Source organism: Musa acuminata, chromosome BXJ1-1 (genome assembly GCF_036884655.1).
Source record: "Musa acuminata AAA Group cultivar baxijiao chromosome BXJ1-1, Cavendish_Baxijiao_AAA, whole genome shotgun sequence".
In the NCBI taxonomy this organism is placed as follows: Eukaryota; Viridiplantae; Streptophyta; class Magnoliopsida; order Zingiberales; family Musaceae; genus Musa; species Musa acuminata.
In genome coordinates this window covers 4,965,073-4,985,518 of record NC_088327.1, presented here as the reverse complement: position 1 = coordinate 4,985,518, position 20,446 = coordinate 4,965,073, and the positions used below count along the sequence as shown (strand labels likewise).

General features: G+C 35.5%; 2 protein-coding genes across 10 annotated transcripts; one reads left to right on the top strand and one right to left on the bottom strand.

Annotated features, from left to right (window-relative positions):
• Positions 1–817: 817 nt before the first annotated feature.
• On the bottom strand, positions 818–9,515 carry LOC135583300 (protein FAR1-RELATED SEQUENCE 5-like). Of its 2 annotated transcripts, none has more exons than XM_065122590.1 (5): positions 9,369–9,515; positions 2,013–4,316; positions 1,791–1,945; positions 1,473–1,685; positions 818–1,380 (listed from the first exon to the last, which is right to left on the bottom strand). In XM_065122590.1, the coding sequence occupies exons 2-5, from the start codon at positions 4,312–4,314 to the stop codon at positions 1,285–1,287; spliced, it is 2,766 nt and encodes a 921-aa protein (XP_064978662.1). In that variant the 5' UTR covers positions 4,315–4,316; positions 9,369–9,515; the 3' UTR covers positions 818–1,284. The 2 variants fall into 2 exon arrangements, with proteins under 2 accessions (XP_064978662.1, XP_064978715.1); XM_065122643.1 differs by having other exon boundaries at positions 1,791–1,924.
• Positions 9,516–9,785: 270 nt separating this feature from the next.
• Positions 9,786–18,979, top strand: LOC103987331 (heavy metal-associated isoprenylated plant protein 22-like). 8 transcript variants are annotated; one of them, XM_009405612.3, is made up of 5 exons: positions 9,786–9,990; positions 14,539–14,685; positions 16,654–16,705; positions 16,878–16,953; positions 17,150–17,614. In XM_009405612.3, the coding sequence occupies exons 4-5, from the start codon at positions 16,899–16,901 to the stop codon at positions 17,440–17,442; spliced, it is 348 nt and encodes a 115-aa protein (XP_009403887.2). In that variant the 5' UTR covers positions 9,786–9,990; positions 14,539–14,685; positions 16,654–16,705; positions 16,878–16,898; the 3' UTR covers positions 17,443–17,614. The 8 variants fall into 8 exon arrangements, 7 of the variants coding, with proteins under 7 accessions (XP_009403887.2, XP_064978382.1, XP_064978439.1 ...); XM_065122310.1 differs by having other exon boundaries at positions 17,054–17,614; XM_065122367.1 differs by having other exon boundaries at positions 9,786–9,907; positions 16,654–16,953; positions 17,054–17,614.
• The last annotated feature ends 1,467 nt before the right edge of the window (positions 18,980–20,446 follow it).

The window sequence follows — 20,446 nt, the reverse complement described above, 5'->3', positions numbered from 1 at the left end:
AAATTAGATTTATTCTTGAAGATGAAAAATCTTAGTTAAAGATTATGAAAGTGTATTAATCAAGAACATGATTTTTTTGAATTAAAGTCAAATCAAGAATATGATATATTTTTTCAATAAAGCGAGAATCAATAAAGTGAATTTTTTTCATCTTGTGTGTGAGTGGTGTGAGGTCAAATTATTTTTTTGGATGAAATAATATCATCATCCCCGTGGGATACGCATGGGTTATTTTCCTTGAGGAAATGATCATATCATGTGGAGGTATGAACACTTATTGAGCCAAGCCAAAACAAGTTTGATAATTATCCAAAATTTGTTCTATTATATTTAATTACCATCTCTTTATTTTTCATCAATTTATTTTTCTATCATTAATTTTATCTTTTTATCATTAAAAAGAAATCTGTTGCTACTCCTCCAACATCATCATGGTTAGCTTCTTCTTTGATTAGCATTTGTTGCAAATGGTTATGTCATAGTCATTGACCTTTGCATATGAATTATGAATTATGCTGGGGCACATGTAATGTGACTTGATGTTGTAGTCATGGATAGTGTGGTTCATATCTTATTGGGGAGGATGGAATATGAACACCTTCACCACCTCTTCACCACCTCTTCACCAATCTCTTAATTAAATCATATCATCTTAATTATTTGAAATCATTTTAATTTTTTTATTTATGGTCTCTAGTAAACTCTTCTTCAGTCTCTTTCAAAATCTCATTGGGCCACTAATACTAATCACTCATCCCTTTTAACTTCAACATCTATATATCTCTTTAAAACACACACACACACACACATACACACATGATGGTAAAGTTGCATGTGAGCTTGTACAAATAAAATAACCAGAACTGATTTACAAACTACCGATACAGTAAACCCTAAATACCAATCACCAGTACATCATCTGTAAGGTATTTATGCTAATATATAACAGATGACTTCGATCAGCTTCAGATTAAAAAAACTAAAACAACATTCGATCCGGTAACCGACATGATCGAGGCATTGATGTTACAAACCAGGATCTTGGTGGTGGTAAAAACGGCCACAAAAAAAGGGGAAAAAGGTAATGAGACTTGAAGATGCTATACAACAAAGTTACAAAGATTAGGGCTGCAGCATTCCCACATATCGTGGTCGTCATGCGCTGTCATGAGCCACATGAGGTGTCGATCAATCAGTTGAAATGTGCAGTACACTCGCTCTGAATCAATTACCTGATGGTGGCCTTTTGTTAGTCCGTTCAAGATTCAACGTCAAGGGACACAATCAGTGTTGCATGTGCCCTGTTGTATCTGTACCTTTGTTAATGTCGAATGTGAGCTTGCGAGACAATGACTGATGCTGGCCAGGAACAGTAGCATGCTGCGATGAGCGTAGATGATCAGTAACTGTCAGCTCTTACCCAAGCAATTAAATAACAGAAGCATATATCTGAAGTAACATCATTCTTATACCATTGGATGGTCGAGATGAAGTTGTGGCATAGCCATACTGGGAACGTTGCAAGGTTGAACCACCCAACTTACATAGTTGTTGGCTTGCCCTTGCAAAACTGGCATGGGGACACCAATTGAGCCTCTCGGGGTGCACCATGTTATATTACCGCTGTTTGCTCCTTGAGATGCCATTGCATGATCAAATAAACCTTGAGAAGGTGTAAATGGTTCCTATATTGCATCAGGGACAACAGACACAGTACAGGGTCACTAGAAAGCTCAAAACATGACTCAGGAAGATCACCAACTCAATCAAGAAAGAAAATTAGGACAAACCTGAGTAGGCATGATAGTGTCCTGAGGAAAAGGTGAGCAACCAGAAGGCTGCAGTGACATTGAATTGCCATAGGATGTGGTGCTCTCCCGATGAAATGATGCAACATGCGAGGGCTCATTAATCATCAACCGATCTGATGCATCATTAGTTTGCCCTATTCAACAAAATGAAATGTAAATAGGATATGTCAAGTGACACAAGGTAAGATACTGATTACATACTTGCTTTTTCTTTAGTCTGTATTTTCTGGTAGATGGTTCCTGTGTTAACTGCATCATTACGGGATTGAAGCTTCTTCTTCTGTTTCGAATCTTGTCCGTCCCTTGCACGAGCTTTCTTGCCCCTTTTTCTCTTACTTCCTAGTTCGTCCTGTTGAATATTGTCAATGAGTATCACATCATCCTCGGTTTGTCTACTCAATGGAGCCATGTGCAGAACATGTTCAACTTCAGCTATCAACTTATCAAGTTCCTGGTCAAAAATCTGTAGAGCATCTTCAGAAAATGCACTTTTTACAGCAATAGTAATTGCCTTATGGCAAACCCGGGAATACTGCTGCGTCAGAAGATCTTGGCCATCACTTTTAGCTATCAAATGATGCTTCCCAGATACAATCTCGACATTTGCATATTTGCTCCACCTTTTCAGTATATACTGGGAAGGCAAGTGAAGGATGTTGTTATTGTTAAGGACCTTTAGTGCATGCATGCATAAGATGCCCATACTCTCAAACTTTCTACAGCTGCATGACACTGTTAAATTTGATGGTTTAAGTTCAACGATCCCAAAAGAGTGCTTTCCAGGAAGGGCAACTTTGAAGGTGTACACTGTGCCATCTATTCCTATTGGTTCGCAAAGACAAGAAAGTTGGCTCTTAAACTCATCTTCAAATCCATTGTACATGAGCCTCGTATACGATTCTGCTGCTTCATTTAGCATAGGCATGTCAACCAGCAAAACTGGTTTGGTTTGTCTTGATTTATAATCCTCATATAGTTCCTTCTCACGAAATCGGTTCAATGACTTGTGATACTGCTCTAAAAATTTTGAAAGAGGCAACTTCCTATTGAAGTGCTTCTTGAAGTGATTCTTCATGCTCTCACTCCACTGCATTGTTGTCATGAAAGCAGAAAATGAGTTCTTATTATAAACCAATGCCCATCTTTCTCGAGCTGCATATACGTCTTCTAACCAGGAGTTACCAGCTAGATCATATTTGTGAATCAACCTAATCCATTTGGAGCAGAACTCCTCTTCAGAACCCTCTTCATGTATGCAGTCTTTAAAATCCTTCTGAAAGTTGGTGTCATTACTATAAACATGAGAAATATGTACAGTAGAGGTCTGAATTATATGCCATAAGCAAAAACGATGACATGTCTCAGGTAACGTCATACTAATTGCCCTTGATAATGCTGGACAATTGTCTGTCAAAATAGTTTGTGGTTGTAGTCCTGACATTGCAACCATGAAGGTTCTAAATAACCAAACAAATGATTCTGTGGTCTCATCTAACAAAATTGCAGCACCAAGTAAAACAATTTGCCTATGATGATTGATACCAATGAATGGTGCAAATGGTACCTCACTCTTGTTTGGACGATAAGTTGTATCAAATAAGACCACATCGCCGAAATAGGTGTAATCAATTATCGATCGAGAATCTGCCCAAAAGAAGTTGGTCACTTGCTCCCTATCATCAAGCTGTATAGCGTAGAAAAATGAGGGATCCTCTAGCTGCTTAGCTTTCAAGAATTCTAAAAGAACTTGAGCATCTCCCTTCTCAAGTTCTCTCATCCTGTTAGTGTGAAGATAGCTACTTTGATCCTTCAAGAGAAACCCAATGGATTCAGCATCATGAGCGTCTTCTGCAGGAAATTCAAGAGGTTGTGCTGGCTTTTCCACAGCATCACTTACTCCATCATGTTGTGATTGCACTATCCTCCTATGAGACCTTAACAAGTGTGCTTTGTGTGGTCGTACAAGTGGATGATTGTGCTCATAAATGATTTTACTTACAACCCATATACCACCACGACTCACCTTATATTCAATGCGGGCCATACAATTGGTTCTCACAACATCACGTGGTTTTTTCGTCACATGTGTAGAATGCTTCTGACGAGCACCTTCATTGCTACACAAGAAGACTCTGTTCCGTACAGTCCCATCTTTTCTTCGACCAAGATGACCCTTTCGGACACTAAAACCTTTTCTTTGAGCATAATTGTTGTAAAACATATAAGCTTGGTCTTCGGAATGAAACACCATACCAACCTCTGGCTCCATTTGTGAATTTATAGTTGTCTTCTGAACAAGTGCTTTGTCCCCAATACCGGTATATCTTGTGCTAGGACCGACCTGGCCATCTTTTGAAGGTTGAGATTCCTTTCCCACATCCTCGATAGAAGCAGGCCCCTCTGTGATTGAATCTACCCCTGCATTGTCTCTGTCTTTCTCACTAAAAGAAGCTTCAATTGTTTCAACAGATTCACTATTCGAAGAAGAATTAGATAATTCCATTTCTGGAAGGAAAACAGCGAATTGGTGTAAAAGAAATGTCATAGCTAAACCACTAAAAGGATAAGAGATAATCAATATTTTGATGAGTAAGCTAGTACCATATATCATTCAGAACTTGAGATTACATAATGTGTCTGACACTTGATGGTAAATATTTGAAGCACTTCAAGAATGTCTCATAATGTGTAACATCAATGTTAACCCGTAAGCTCAGCATGATACAAGAATCATATATGTAACTACTTGTCACTAAACAAATAAATATTCATGAATGTGATCACTACTTATGCTACTATCATTGGCAACAACATAGATCTATCTATGAGAAAGAAAAAGGAAAATAGATATCCATCTAAATATCAAGATCACTTCTATATTAAATTTTTAGATTCCTTGTAATAATCAGATACTCAACCTACATAGTTCAGAAAGCCTTATAAGTTTCTCACAATTTTTGTCCTTCTAGTGTAGATAGTACTCCACGTTCACATAATGCTTCAAAAACCTCTTTGGTTAAATCATCCAAATTTAGGCCTGTTACTATTATCTTAAGGGTTTATAATTATTGAACTTTTGTGACCGTTACTTCAGCTATACCTTTATCCTTTTCTTTTCAATTTGCACTTTGTATGTTCTATTTAGTCATACTCGCAACACCCCTAGCTTCCAATGCTATCTCCATAACTCCAATTTAGAGTTTATCCAACTGATACAATTGAAGCAATATTAGCAAACGATATGTTCCCTGAGATGTCGACTTGAATATGCCAGTGCAAACAGGTCAAGATTCAAGATTGACCCTATGTGTAATCTGGGAGTGATAGGGAACTTTTTGTTCTTGTACTAGTAATTGCTCCATTATATGCATTTTTTTATCACATCACTGTCTCAGTATTAAGTTCCTTACCAGGAATAAAATGCAAGTATTTTGCCTTTTCTTCATGCTTTTCATCTTAGTTAGTAGAGAAATCACCCTACCAAACCTTCTTGATTCAGAGCTAATTAACTTTCTAAGTATATATTTTATAGCGCTTTCTTTGCATAAGCACTCATCCCAAAGTCACAACATTGCAGTTCATTATCAAAATAGTTTTCATCCACTCATCATGCATCTTTTTTCTTGTTTCTGAACTTGTCAAATAAACTTAATCTCCTAAGCTGTTTGACATTTCAAAAAGAGGACATCATCTTCTACACCTTTACCTATTCAAGTCTATATTGAGGTACTTTTTCATTGTTTACCATATTTTTCATAAACCTACAATTTTCTTTCATGACATTATAACTCCAAATCCTGATTAGTCACAAGATTTTCATGAATTTTTCTAAACATGGCAACTCCATGTTTCCCAACTCCAAATCCTTTTTTTTAAACCTTTTAGTAACTTTATGCATCTCTTTCTCCCCATCTTAGGATACTACTGAAAGCCTGAAACTTCTCGCCATTCTTGTATTTCTATGAAACACAGCAAATTTAACTCTACTTCCTTGAAGATACACCGCAATCACTAGATTCCAAGAGATTTTTTTCCTTTTACTGTAATACTTCCATTGCAATTGGTAACTTTCACCCAAATTCCACATTCCTTCCATTGCCATTCTATTTCTAAATTAAATTAAATATTCAATTTATTGAATTCCCTATTCATTTATATGATTAAAATTTATTTTTTAATTTCACTTTCTTATATAACAAAACAATTACTATATGCAGTGAAGCATTTTCTGGCTGAAATGACAAACTTTTGCATTAAACTCTATATACTCTCCAAATGAGAAAATATTTTTGTGTTGACAACTTGTTTTGCTCCTGTATGTATTTGGACCATGGAATCAAATATATATCATTCCCAGCCCGAGGACTGGTACTGGACCATACATTCCGGTACTGGTTAATATCATCATCTTATTATTCCTTTTTGTGAAGCCAGACACTACAAGTTGGTGTACAACAATATACCGGTAATGTACCAGTACGATGAAGTACCAAAACTAGTACCCGACCAAAATTTAAATCCTTGATTTAGACATTTATTTCATTTCATGCATTGAATATGACAAAAATCTAAAATTACATCTGTATTTTGTTCTCTGTATATGTACCATGTACCCTCTCATATTCTCTAGAATCCATATTGCCACTTAAATCTGCTTCTGTTGAAAGACTTTCATTGGTTGGTTTGATTATCTCATCCAAACCTCTACAGAATTTCCAGTTGATAAAAAGATAATCCTATTTGAGAAGTATAAGCACTTACAACAATAAATATATTTTTCCAAGAACAAATATCAGAAGCTATTCCAGTACAGATTCTCTTAACCTCTACATATTTTCTTAGCCCTTATTACAACAATGGTGGCTCATTCTGATATCTTTTTATAAAAGAGATCACATCTGTCAATTTCCATAGATCTAGAAACATGCACCTGCTGATATTATATCTTTTAGGCAAAGTACATAAAATATCCTTCCATACATCTAGAATATGCATCTACCAGCATTATTTTCTTTAAGCAAAGGACGAAAAGGTATCCTTCCATTATCATGCTATTAACTACAATACTTCGAGGGGAACTCCTACATTTAAATTCCTTAGTCTAAACTTATGTTGTTGGACAAAATTCTTTAACCTCATTTCTCCAAAATAAGGCTAGAACCCTTGCTCATTTATGACTGTGTCAATGCCAATACAAATTGTCACTTTCAGGGGCATCTAAGCCCACTCCATTATTCTCTTTGAAGAATTCAGGTGCTGTACATGTGATGATGTACTGCATCCCAGAAATGACTCAATCACAATGTTTATTTCACAGAGATCTCTTTTATCATTGTTGTAGCAAAGCTTTATGCCAGATGTTAGCTATTTGTCACAATCTTTCTCCTTCCTCTGATTTTAGGACAGATGTAACTTTATGTATGCATGGCCAAAGTTGCTTAAAATATTAACAAATTTGTTTGTTCACTCCTTTTCTAGAATAATCCAAAACATGGATTGCAGTTTCATTTGTAAAATGAAAGTTGAAGCAACTAAAATCCGTTTTCAGTGCAGGTTGACATGAATACAATATCAAGAGTTTCTATGCAATTTGTAGGAATTTTGATCAATAACACAGTTTTGGTCATTTCTTCTAAAACCAACAGATTTTGTCTAGTTCATAGAGAAACCAATCTATAAAGAATTAAGTGCACCATTGAGCTAGGCAAAAAGCTGCCTCACTCCCCATAGTGTCTCACGTATCTTGGAAGTTATTTCCTTCCTGATTAAATTTTCTCCCCAAGATCAAAGAAATTCATAAATTTTACTCAGCTCACTTTACATTCTTGATGTTCTGTTTTAGTGAAGAGAGAGAGAGAGAGAGAGAGAGAGAGAGAGAGAGAGAGAGAGAGAGAGAGAGGTTTGAAGTATAAAATTTTGATTTTCCTCCTAAAACATTCTTTCCTGTGTTTGCTTTGTCGAATCTTTTGTGTTCATGAAAGTGAGATGAGCTCTTGGAGATACATACATTTCATTACTTTTCTAAATGATAAAGCTATAAGTGTCTGGATATAGTGTTACCTCAGTCATGGGGTAAGTTAAAGGAGTTCACATGTGTGACAGATCCTTTAATATATGCTACACATGATAGCATCAATTTTGCACATATTAAAGGAAATGTTCCATGCAACTTATGTCAATATTGCAAGCAAACATGCTGCACAATGATCATGTTGGCAGGTAGCTATAAAATCCTTTCAGAAGACCCTTGTAATACTAATTCTTGAGATACTAACTAGTTGTGATATGTTAGTTTTCAGTGTACACTTTCTAGTTTTCTTGCTTTTGCCATTTGTGATCTGTTTTCCCTTTTTTTTTTTTTTTTTCTAGTTTATAGTTTTTGTTAGTTGTTTACCAAGCCCAAAACCAAAATCCTAGAAAATTAACCATAAGTGTTGAACCTGTCAAAGTGTTTCACACAAAACTATTAGTCACCTAACCAAATTCACTGAACATGTCCCGATAAAATCCCAGCTGTGTAATTACTACCAATATATGCAACATACATGTATAAGCAACTCTCTTGATTACAAAACCAGATATTGTAGCAAGTGATCACTCGATATAGGCAACCCATGAGTAGAACAATCAACTAACCAAAATATGCATGACTGTCGCTTACAAAATAAAGAGCTTGATAAATATTCATTGCTGAGAATACCCGACAAATGCCAAGATAAATTAAAACCACTTATAGACCTGTCATGACCATTGTCACCTTAAAAAGGTTCAGAGACTTAGGGGGTTCACTAGGGTATTAACAAAAAGCAAGATCAAATCTTCCAGCAGAAAATCTAATAACTAATTTTATTCTTTGTCGAGATCAAAATGCGATACATACATAAATAAGAAGCCAAGAAATTGTTAGTTAGTTCCTAGCACAAAAAGAGGTAATACTAAGCCACTGAAGCTGTTTGCAGAAGTTAATGGCTAAGGATCCTAAACTTCAAGAAGACTACATATGAGGGAAAAAAGTAACTTCTGAGAAACAATCACAAGGAGTAACATAATGCAGTACTCCAGACAGCTAAGCTAATTACTGAGCAGATGAAACTAAACACTTGGCAATGTAATGATAAACATCAAAGACCAATATCACAGTTTTATGGAAGCCAACTATAACTGATCCTCCTCGGTTAGGGAGTTCGAGAATTCAGAAACTTGTGTCAGCAAACCGTAAAAAGATAAAAAGGGGGTCTCACAACCAAGCAAAATCAGGTCTGATACTACTGTCTAGCATAATCTGTTTGTTGGCCATACAAGACACAATATAGGTGAATTGAAATTCTCATATTCTAATAAATGCAGGGAAAAGTTCGATCAAGTTCCAAGCAATCAGAGAAACGAACCAAAAATTGGGTAAGTAAGGATTATGAATCCAGACCTAACAGTTTAGGTACTGGAGAAGAAAAAGATAGCTTCTTTAACAATATAATCCAACGAGATAACCATCCTGGCGATTACAAGCATCCCTAAAATTGAGAAAATAAAAAAAATAGGGGAAAAACATCAAATCACCTAAAGCGTCGAACGGAGAACAGATTGAACACCGGAAACTTTAGGGGCCGATCGCCGGCGGATCAATTTAGGGTTCCCAGCGCCGGAGAAGGGGAGGGCGGAGCGAACTCCTAAGCGAGAGTCCGTATAGAACTATGCGTGAGGGTAACGAGGTCGATCGAAACCCTATCCTTTGATGCACATACATATCAGTATGGGATATCTCGAATCCACCGTCCATTTACTCCTCTCGTTGATTTGAGCCATTCGATTTAGCATCTTTCTTTTGTTCGACGATGTCGAACGCATATGGATGCGACCGCAGTACGTAAGTCCTCTTTGATGAAGAAGGCGGATTCCAATATCTGAATGATCCAGATCCGGATCCGAAATCCGAAATCCGTTAAAACATCGCTCGGCGTCGTTTTTGGCTTCGCGAAGAGTTGTGAGCGTCGTAGGCATCGCGGGGGCGGGGATCGCGAACAACGGCGGCGAGCCTCCGACCGCTCCATAGCCGGACCGATGGCGCGACGCACGGTTTAGCTGCTCCTTCAGTTTGAGTTGTGTTGTTTGAAACCCTTGGAATCTGCTCTTGCGAACATCTCTTGATGGTGCTTTCGAATTATTCGCTTCTGGTTTCCGGGTGGGCGTCGCATTTAATAGATGTCCAAGATTGTTGTGTTAGTTGTTTCTTTTCGTGGTATTTGTGCATTGAATTCGTCTCTCAGTTATGTTGTGCCGATCGTTTCGATGGTGCGAAAACTCGGTGCTTTTTCCCGAGTAAGATGGATCCTATTTTGTATGGGTTTCTTTTAGATCTTTGTGTTTCTTTGGAAGTTTCCTTAAAATTTGATGAATTTTAATGAATTATAAGTGCATAAGAGATCTGTGGCTTATGTTCTTTCTCACGATGCTTGAAATGCAGATATGCAACTAACGGAATTTTCAGATGATTAGTTCAATGAGGAAAAAAATGCAATTTTGCTAAACTTCGAAAGGTATCGATGTAAGATAGTTTTCTTGATACCCAGTTCAAACCATGGGTGTAGGATTCATCTTGAATCTGCTATGAACGCTTTCATGACAGTGTCACCAGATGGAAATGCCGTTAGGGACTAGGGAAACGGTGGGATAAGGTATATGTAAGTAAGAGGGGCAACATGCATATATATAGTATGCACAACATGTTTTCTTGGAGCATACCACTAAATTTTGGTTTCAACTAAATAGTAAGGAATAAGGTTGGAGGAAATATATTATTGGAAGAAGATCCTTGTGGAGGCTGTTTCAAAGATTCAATGTACGAATTAAGATCAATTCTTTGATTATGTTAAGCCAGAACTGGTATCTTATTGAATAGTTTTGTCGACCAGAAAACATTATGCAGAATTGAACTTTCTTAGAGGACTTGGTTAGAAGGACAAATAAACTCTAAAACAAGGCTTGTATCAATCTGATTAAGAGTTTTCTTTTTTCTATTTTCACATTGGAAAAATTATGATGTAAAACTAAAAGTCTCCTTTCGCTGTCCTCTTCTCTGTATACAAGTTAAGGCAGCTTTTATGGATCGTCTCCATTTTTGGTTAAGAGGAAGCGTTTTAGTGCCTTCGTGGACCATCACATAACTTTGCCTACAATGATTTAAATAAAAATATCCCAAAGCATCCATGGAATATTTAATGGGTACAAGGTTGCATTTGTATATACAAACAAGGAATACTATTTTGTGTACTGGACCCATATACAAAGAAAAATAATGAAACAAACAAGTGGATTTTACGAAAGCACACTCAATTTACAAAATTGTAATTTTAGCAAAGGAAACACATGTAGAGCAATTATACAAATACCATACTTGGGAGAGAGAGACACTGATGTTCTTTTCGATTATCTCAGTTGATTGTTGAGGTTGCTCTGGTGACACTAGATCCTAGATAGTTGGGCATTGGTTGATTGTGTAAAGATAGGTATAGTACTGACATGTTTTATGACCTCTGGGGCTTTAAGGGTTATGCACCAAGTAGTATAGATAGGATAGTAGGAAGAGAGTAGAATAAGAGAGAATATTTTAGATTAACTAGAAGTCCTCTGACTTCACCTTGGTGGAAGAATATGGATTCACACTATTTACACAAATTTTAGGGAAAGCAAGCTTTTCATTTTGTTCTACGATATATCTGATTACCTTTTTTTCACCTTTTTTATAGAATCCTCAGGTGTAGGAAGAAAGAAATAAGAAAAATAAATGATAAGAGTTATATCCCTTTAGTCAAGACTAATCAATCATCCTATTTTCTTGGGAAGATGCACTTTTAAATTTGATTGACATATAATCTACCCTTTTCTACAAAATATTCGACCGACATTGATTTTCCTCTTTGCAGAGAATCTTCAATCAAGCCTAAGTTCTTGTTCTCCTTTCATCTTTTATTATTATTATTATTATTATTTTTGCTGAGCAATTTAGGTAAGTGTTTTAGAGATAATTATAACTTTTCTAGTGATTGCGGGTGGACTTCTCATGTAATGATTGCTATTTCATGACAGGGTGAATTTGAATGGTTAACTCAAGTGAAATTTCAAGTGGTTGTTATCAATGGTCACCTGAGTGGTCTTGTGATTGAATCATTAACCCAAGGGGTTTCTAGTTATTCTGAAATGAAGCATGGTGGAAATGAGATAATTTTTTTACTGGGTGTGCATTATTTCTAGTTATTCTGATATGAAGCAAGGTGGAAATGTGATAATTTTTTACTGGGTGTCATTACTGATATGAAGCACTGTACATTCTTGGATTTAGGTGCTCTGTGCTTGTACACTTCACATTTGAATCCGTAACTTTCTGAACCATTTCCTGAAAGAAGGCAATTATTGCTCGTGAATATTGGAATGCCTCGCATGGTCAGAAGCTGAAGCTACCTTAGGGGTTCTTCCAAAATTTTGCATGAATATCCATGCCTTTATCTCTATTGTTTTTCTTTTTCAATTCAATAACTGGATTTTTTGTTCGGTCCAAATAACCTTGAAAACTAGATTGTGGGCAGATCGTCCCTGACAGCCCATGACTAGGAGTCCTGGGACCTTGTCCAGTGTTGAGGTCTCTTAACTTTTTAATTGTTAATTTTTAATTTTCTTTTGCACATCCTTGATTGAGATGTAGCAAGGATTGAGCTGGCTTCATACATGATCAATTATCTTTTTTCCTTCTGTATTCTTTTTAACTGCACAAAGTTTCTTCTGCATGAACTACTGCCTCTTCCATCTCTTCGAGTTTCAGATACTGTTCTTTTTCACTGGTTGTGTTCTGCTTTTGATTGCATGAGGACTTGATGTGTTAAGTTCTTTTTTTAAGATGCACCAATGTACCAATTTGTTGCTGATATCCGTAGAAGAAAAAGAAACAAGTCTTTTGTTGTGTGATCTTGACATCTTTTCGGCACTTAAAAAGTTTGAACATATATATTAGTAAGATAACAATTTGAGGCCATCATTTTTTTCATCTATTTGGTATGTCCAAGTGACTTTCTAGCATAAGGGCTCATATGTTTTGAAAATTTTACCTGAGCATCAGTTTATCTATGTTTTCTCTTACTTATGATTTGCATTCAAAGGGCTAATTATAGATTACTTCATGCAGTTAGACCTTTTTAGCATTTCGATCTCTAGATTAAAAAATTTACATTGGAATCTCTATAGTTATGAAAGTGAAACATCTAACTTCATTTATCCTAACGCCATCGGTTTTATTCGACGGAAGTATGAAAAGATGGGCAAAAAGATAATTTCAACATCTTAATTACGTTTTCGATGGTTGTGGACGACGACGTCGTTGGGGCCATGGGTGACCGTTGTAGATGAGGAGAGAGAGCGATGACGAGAGGCGAGACAAAGGGAGAGGAGGAAAAGGACAACGCAGAAGTCGATACTTTAGATCTATATCGGCATTGCTCGATAACTGCGTCGGCGCTAATGCAGATGCAAAGCAGCGAAAGGGTCACTCAGCATTTGCATCGACCCCGACGTAGATGCAGAGTGGCCCTTTCGCCGCTCTACATTTGCGTCAGCATTGACACAAATGCTAAGTGACGCTGATGCAAATGTAGAGCGACGAAAGGGCCACTTGACATCTGCATCGGTGCTGATGTATATGTACAGTGACGCCGTCGTAGATGCAGAACGTTGACACCTGCGTCGTCCTCTTCCTCCTCTCCCTTTACCTCACCTCTCGCCATCGCTCTCCCTCTTTATCCACAACAGCCACCCACGACCCCCAACAACTCCGTCGTCCGTCTCCATCGAATTGTAATTGGGGCGTTAAAATTATCTTTTTGCCCATTGTTTTTGTGCTTCTGTTAGTAAAACCGATAGCGTTAGGATAAATGGAGTTAGATGTTTCACTTTTATAATTATAAAGATTTCAATATAAATTTTTTAAGTCTAAGAACCGGGACGTTAAAGAGATCTAACTACAAAGGTTAATATGTAATTAGCCCTCATTCAAAAACAAAAGAAAAATAAACTCTTGCCTAAGATTATGTTCCTGGTGGAGAAATAAATGGCATGTAGCTTGGTAAAAAAAAAAGAAGTAAGTGATTAAAGTTTTGAACAATGTTTGACAGTGAGATTTCTCTATGGTGCTAATCTCTGACCTTTGAAATATGACTCTCCAAATGCATGTAAACAAAGCTGGAAGCCGCCCATTTAGGTTATTCTTGTAACATTTTCATCTAGCAAGAATATATTAGGAGGTCTGGAATGAGAGTTAAAGCAGAACACCTCATTCCTTCTTTGGTACTGACCTTTATGTTGAATGACTTGATCCATGGAGAAGGCCAACGGTATCCTTCTCCAAGAGTTAGGCTTAATATTAGTAACATGTTTCCATCAGGGGCTTGTGAATGAATTCACATGAACAATCATTGTATCTGGTCTGACTTCATTTTTCTGTGGTGCATGTTTTTGACATGTTACTCTGGATATGCATTTCCTGTTCAATGCAGCAGCTGTGATCCATGATGTCCACATCAACTACCTGATGCTTAAAGGGCAGCTGGATGTCAAAAAATCAATTGCTTGCTAATCATATTCAAATGATCTTTTCGTGTCTTCTGAACTCATCCTTTGAAGGGACAATTAACACAAGGAAACTTGCATGAGTCACCAACCCAGCTGAACCTTTCTTCTTGTGCAGGGTGAGCTTTCTTCTCAAAGCTGTTTTCTGATGTTGTGGAAGCTGCAGCAGCCAAATGCCTGACAGCCAACCAGGTTTTGTAGCCTAATTAGTAGCCAGAGGACCACACACAGAGTTATAACTGGCATCTGCAAGTGCAATTATTGGGTTAGTTTAATGCCTCATTTGATGTGAAAAGTACCCTGCCTGCTACTTGATTCAATTTGAGTCTTCATCAATACTTGTTCAGTTGCCTGAGCTGTAGTCATGCTGTTCATAAGTCAGAGAGAAGGATGTGCAAGCAATCATCCATTTTGGCATATTTGAGGCATTTTAGTTAAAATTTTGATATTAGTAGCAGAATTACATGCATAATTGAAGCATCATCTTTTAATCATATTAGGTAGGTTCTTAATGTTGTTTTCACATAGTTGTGTATTATACAGTGAATTTGTAGATGTAGAAATTTCATACTTAGAATTAACTTTATATATATGTATAAAGAATATGGTTATGAGATATGGATTGAACATGGACTTGATTAAGTTGGATATTGGTGGAACAAGTGGATCAATCAGTTGGACTGTAAGATTAATAAAGTTTTCTAAAATTAACATATAATTAAATATTATAATAAAAAATATAAAATATATGATAATATTATTGAGATAATAATGAATATATTTTATGATAAATGACTTAAATATCCATAAAAAAAATTCAGATGTCTTTGATGGTAGATAAAAAAATATTTTAATATTGAAGAGAGAAGAAAGGACAAGGAGAAAAATAATGGGAGATTGTAGGTCTAATCACCAATGTTTCACAACAGTAACCTACTTGTGGAATCATACTTCATAGCTCTGCTGCCCTATGTTTTATGACATGACACACAGATTTGAAATACTATAATCTTGAATGGTTTCAGACAACTGTTTTGGCAATCAACCTGTGGATGTCAAAATAATGTGTTCATCCCAGACTGTGTTGAGCTTATCCTAGTTTGACTTGTGAATGTGGATTTAAATTACTACATTTTATGATAATATTAATGCACTACTACATTTGATATAATGAACAATATATTCTCTATAATAAATTTAAATTTGGATTACTATATTACGGTATCAGATTATATAATAGGATATCGATTTTTTAGTTGGTACCGGATGATGTAGGTCGATGTATCGCCCGATATAAAGATACCATCATGCCATATCGACATGATAAATTATTGAAATCGGTATTTATTTTTTTCCTTGTTTAAACCAAATTAAAACGTATTATGTCAACATCATCGATAATAATAAAAGAATAAAGAGCAAAGGAGGGGGACTAATCTAGTAACTTGCAAGGTGCATGCAAAATGTGTGGCCTTCTCTTGTTTCAGTTGTATGAATTCAAGCCTATTTATAGCTGTGGTATAGGAATTCAAGCCTCTTTCATTTGGTGCAATCATTCACTAACTTGCAACCACAGCTGCCAATGGCCACCAGACACTAATTCTCCACAAACAATGCATGGAAAGCAAAAAAAGAATGAACCAAAAGAGCAAGTGCAAACACATAGGAAGATTATATTTATTGTTTAGATCAACCTAATATTGGTTTAATTATCAGAATGTAATCTTAATCTATTCATAAGGTTGGCATGAGTCTTCGGAATTAGTTTTCAGAAGCAATTTTCTTCTGCTTAACATCTAGAATTGATGAAGTGCTGTGTGCACAGTAAAATGAACTGTTGTTAGCATCTAATGCACACACACATATATATTTTTTTTGTATACAATGTAAGCCAAGAAAATATAATTTGGGGATATATAACAATTTTATAATTGATAGTTCACATTTTATGTGGGATTAATATAATCATAGTATCATAGTGAAACTAACAGTGCTTCAATATGTTACCTTATAGAATGTATATTTATTACATATACACTAGCTTTCAATGAAACCTTACACCCTTGTTCTTATAGTGGAACATTTGCATTGGCCTATATATAGTCTATTATTCTCACTACCTTGTCAGATAAATACATTGCTGTTGTCCCATCTCTCTCGCTCTCTCTCTCTCTGCGACTGAGGAGGAGGAAGAGACGATGGGTGCGTTTGATCACCTCTCGGATTTTTGCAGTGTCACAGAGACAAGGAGAGCATTGCAAATAAGGAAAAGGAAGCCGCTACAGGTGGAGAACACAGTACCATGGCAGCAAGCAGTTCTTTTCTGTATTCTAGTCTGCCTCAGGAGAAGAAGAGGATAGAATAAGCTCTTCTCTTTCGCTACTTGTTCAGTGTACTCCGACTTGTTCTCACCATCAGCTTCTTTGTTTTCCTGGCCTGTGTTGGGTCAATCATCAGACTGTCGATCTGAAGGTGAAGATGGACTGTGATGGCTGTGAAAGGAGAGTAAAGCATGCTGTGAGCTCAATCAGAGGTACAATCGACACACCTCACTTGATTTCCTATCGTTTCTTGGATCGTCAGTTGGAGATTTGTCCTTGGATCCTGCATTCATCTTTAGATCATGCTAAAAGCTTGCACAGAAGAGAGTGAAGTCCATTCGATCGGATGTATATGGATCGCTGTTTCTGGTAGGAGCACTGACAGACATCATCGAAACTTGTGGTCAGGTGTGACGAACGTGAACGTGAACCGAAAGCAGAGCAGGGTGACGGTCACCGGCCACATCGAGGCAAAGGAAGTGGTGAGGAAGATAAAGAGCACCGGGAAGAGGGCGGAGGCTTGGCCTTACGTCCCCTACAGCTTGGTCGCGTATCCTTACGTCGCCGGCGCCTACGACAAGAAGGCCCCAGCCGGCTTCGTTCGGAACGTGGCGCAGGCGGTGGCGAGCCCCAGTGCGCCGGAGGAGAAGGTCTCGTCGCTCTTCAGCGATGAGAACCCGAACGCATGCACTGTGATGTGAATGAACTCACGTACTGTTGTTATCTTCTTGGATTAGTATGCACGTAAATAGGGATGCAGGTATGTATATATCCATGCGTACGAATGTAGACCACATATCATATCTGCATGAACTGTTAGGATGATTTGATGTGAGGAGAACCCATGCATGCATGTCTCTCTTGGTATTATAATAGTATGATCACCTTTTGCTATTTGTTGAAATGAAATTAATTGAAATATTACATTTATGATTAAAAATTAAATCCATTTTAGATGTGCTTATTAGTATAATCTCGGGTTTACTCACTCACCACATTAATATAGAAAAATAAAAGATTTGAGTTTAATGTGTTAAGTATAATCCAATTCTTAATTGTTAAATTATACTATTACTTTAATTGAGTATTTGGTAACTTAAAAATATTAATAATTAAACTAGCATGACAATCAAGAGGTCAATCGACTACGATAACCGAGTCAAATTTGAATTAGTAAGTAATTAGATCCACCCAAACATAAAACCATGATCCATAAATAAAAAAATGTATATTTTGTTTAAAGAGCATACTGCCCTGACTCTTGCTTGAGTTGTTCATTTGAACCTTCATCAGGTTCTAAGTAATTAGTCATTCCATAATTGACCAAAAAAATTATTATTATTTGACTAGCAGAATAGGCCTTAATTGGACTTCTTATCTTTCCTCAATTTTAATTCTAGATCACATGGATTATTATGCAAGTTATATACCAATGGATGTCAAGTCCACATCATTGAGGGAAGTGGATGTGAAGACATGGTTTCACTGGTGGGAAGTGACTGGAGCAAGAAGAAGAACTTGATGCATAGAGTGGCATCTCTCCCAACCAGTCTTCCTTGTGATGATGGCACTGTGTAATCTTGATTCTGCCACCAGAGAGTTGCTGAAGGAATGATTTCAGACAAGCAAATGCCTGCTTTATTCTATATTCCTTTTTGCCAAAGTTGAACATTTCAAGTAAGTCTCTCTCTCTTTCTCTTATCTCAGGACATTCTGGATTTGTTATAGGAAGTCAAGATTTCTGGTCACTTGGGAAATTGGAGGAAGATATGCAAGAATTTGCCTTTATTTTGATCCTTCATTCCTGTCTGGGAGAGGAACTTAATCTGATTCTGAAATTTCCATCTTTTTAGCTTCAAGAAAATAGAAAGATACTTCCATCTCTAAAACCCTTCTAGTAGGAGCACACTTTTATTCCAATCATTTCCTAATAGTTCGATACTTATGGTTATCACATTTAAATTGGCCAATAAAAATACCACAGGTTTCAATTCAATTTAATTTATTTTTTGGTTAAAGAGTATGAACAAAAAGAGAATGTTTAGACCAGTTAATATTCAAGAACTTGCAGTCAGAAGCTGGTCAGATCTGTTCAAGCAAGCAGAGTTTACATATCCAATATGATACAGAGAACCATTCCTTTGTGCAATGATTGTTTTCTTTATCTGTTCATGGGATCACAGTGCAAGCCTCACCAAAGGATCAGCTTCCTCAGCTGAAGAAGCTTGTCAGGAATAGAACAAATCAAACAGGAAGAGTTCATGCATGCTTCCAAAGTGTAATAAGTATCCTGTGATAATATATCACTGATCTTGTTTTCAAGATGAACAAGAGTTGGATAAAAGGAATTCTTTTCTTCTTCAAAAATTCTCATCAAACATATTTTTTAAGACAATGATTGTCATAAAAATTATAATCATATTATTGTTATATAAAAATTTTAATATCAAATTTTAAAATTAAGTAACAATATATTAAATTTAAGATGTATATATTTCGATATCATTCACAATATTTTTTTTCTTCTAATGTACATAATTTATTATTGTCGGATCCGAAGAAGCCGATAAGTAATAGAGAATAAATAGAGCTTATATTAGATCTGCAGTATTATATAATCATTAGGATGCTCTATTTATTTATAGGTAAGAATAGAGAAATTATAATAAGTAATTATGAAAGTTTTTCTCATCAATGTTATCCCTAATAAAAAGAATCCAATCAAGATTATAATATACCTTATTCAATCAAATATGATTACATAATATAATATTCTTCCACTTAGTACATTAATTAATAAGATATAAATAAATCTAAAATCATAGTAAATAAAATAAAAAAAATATTTAAAAAAAAATAAATTTTTAATTATATTTTAAAAAGTTTAAAAAGTATTTTATGTGACCATGAATCTTATAAACAAGTCAATAAGTCTAATAAATATAATAATATATTAATTTCGACTACCAATATGAGTCATAGAGATTATTTATCATTAATATTATATATATTTTTTATATACCATGACATTAATATTATTTTTAGTATAGTTCATAACGACCTATGTAATTTGTTTGGTTAAATTTTTTTTATTATATTTAATCATTATATATATGATAATAAAAATAAATAATTTTAATTATGTAAACAAAAGATCAATTATGATACCAACTTAAATATGCATTATAATATTTTGTATGGATTACAGTGACCTTAGGCTACAGTGACCTCCATTTATTAGTAATTAATATAATAAAACTTAAGATTTTAATTAATATTAATTATTTAAGATACTTTCTATCATATTACATAGAACTGTAAGTACTTATCTTCAACGACTTAACAATTAGTTTGACGATGTGAAATCCTGAGATAAAATTTTATAATAATAAAGCTTAATTAGTGACCTTAAAACATACCACAAAATTAACTTATATTTTTGATAATATAATTTACATTATACAATTCTTGAAAATTTACCCACTAGCTAATCCTTTGATGCAATATCAAACTAATGAGAAGTCTACATTATCCTTTGATAATGCAGATCAATTTGATAATGTAGACTTCTAATTAATGCAATTTGTGAATCAACATATGAACATTATATCATTTCAAATTGATTTGATCTGAGCATGTAATCCTTTGTCTTTTACATATATCTTATTATTTTATTTATAATCATCCAATAGTAAATTTATGGAT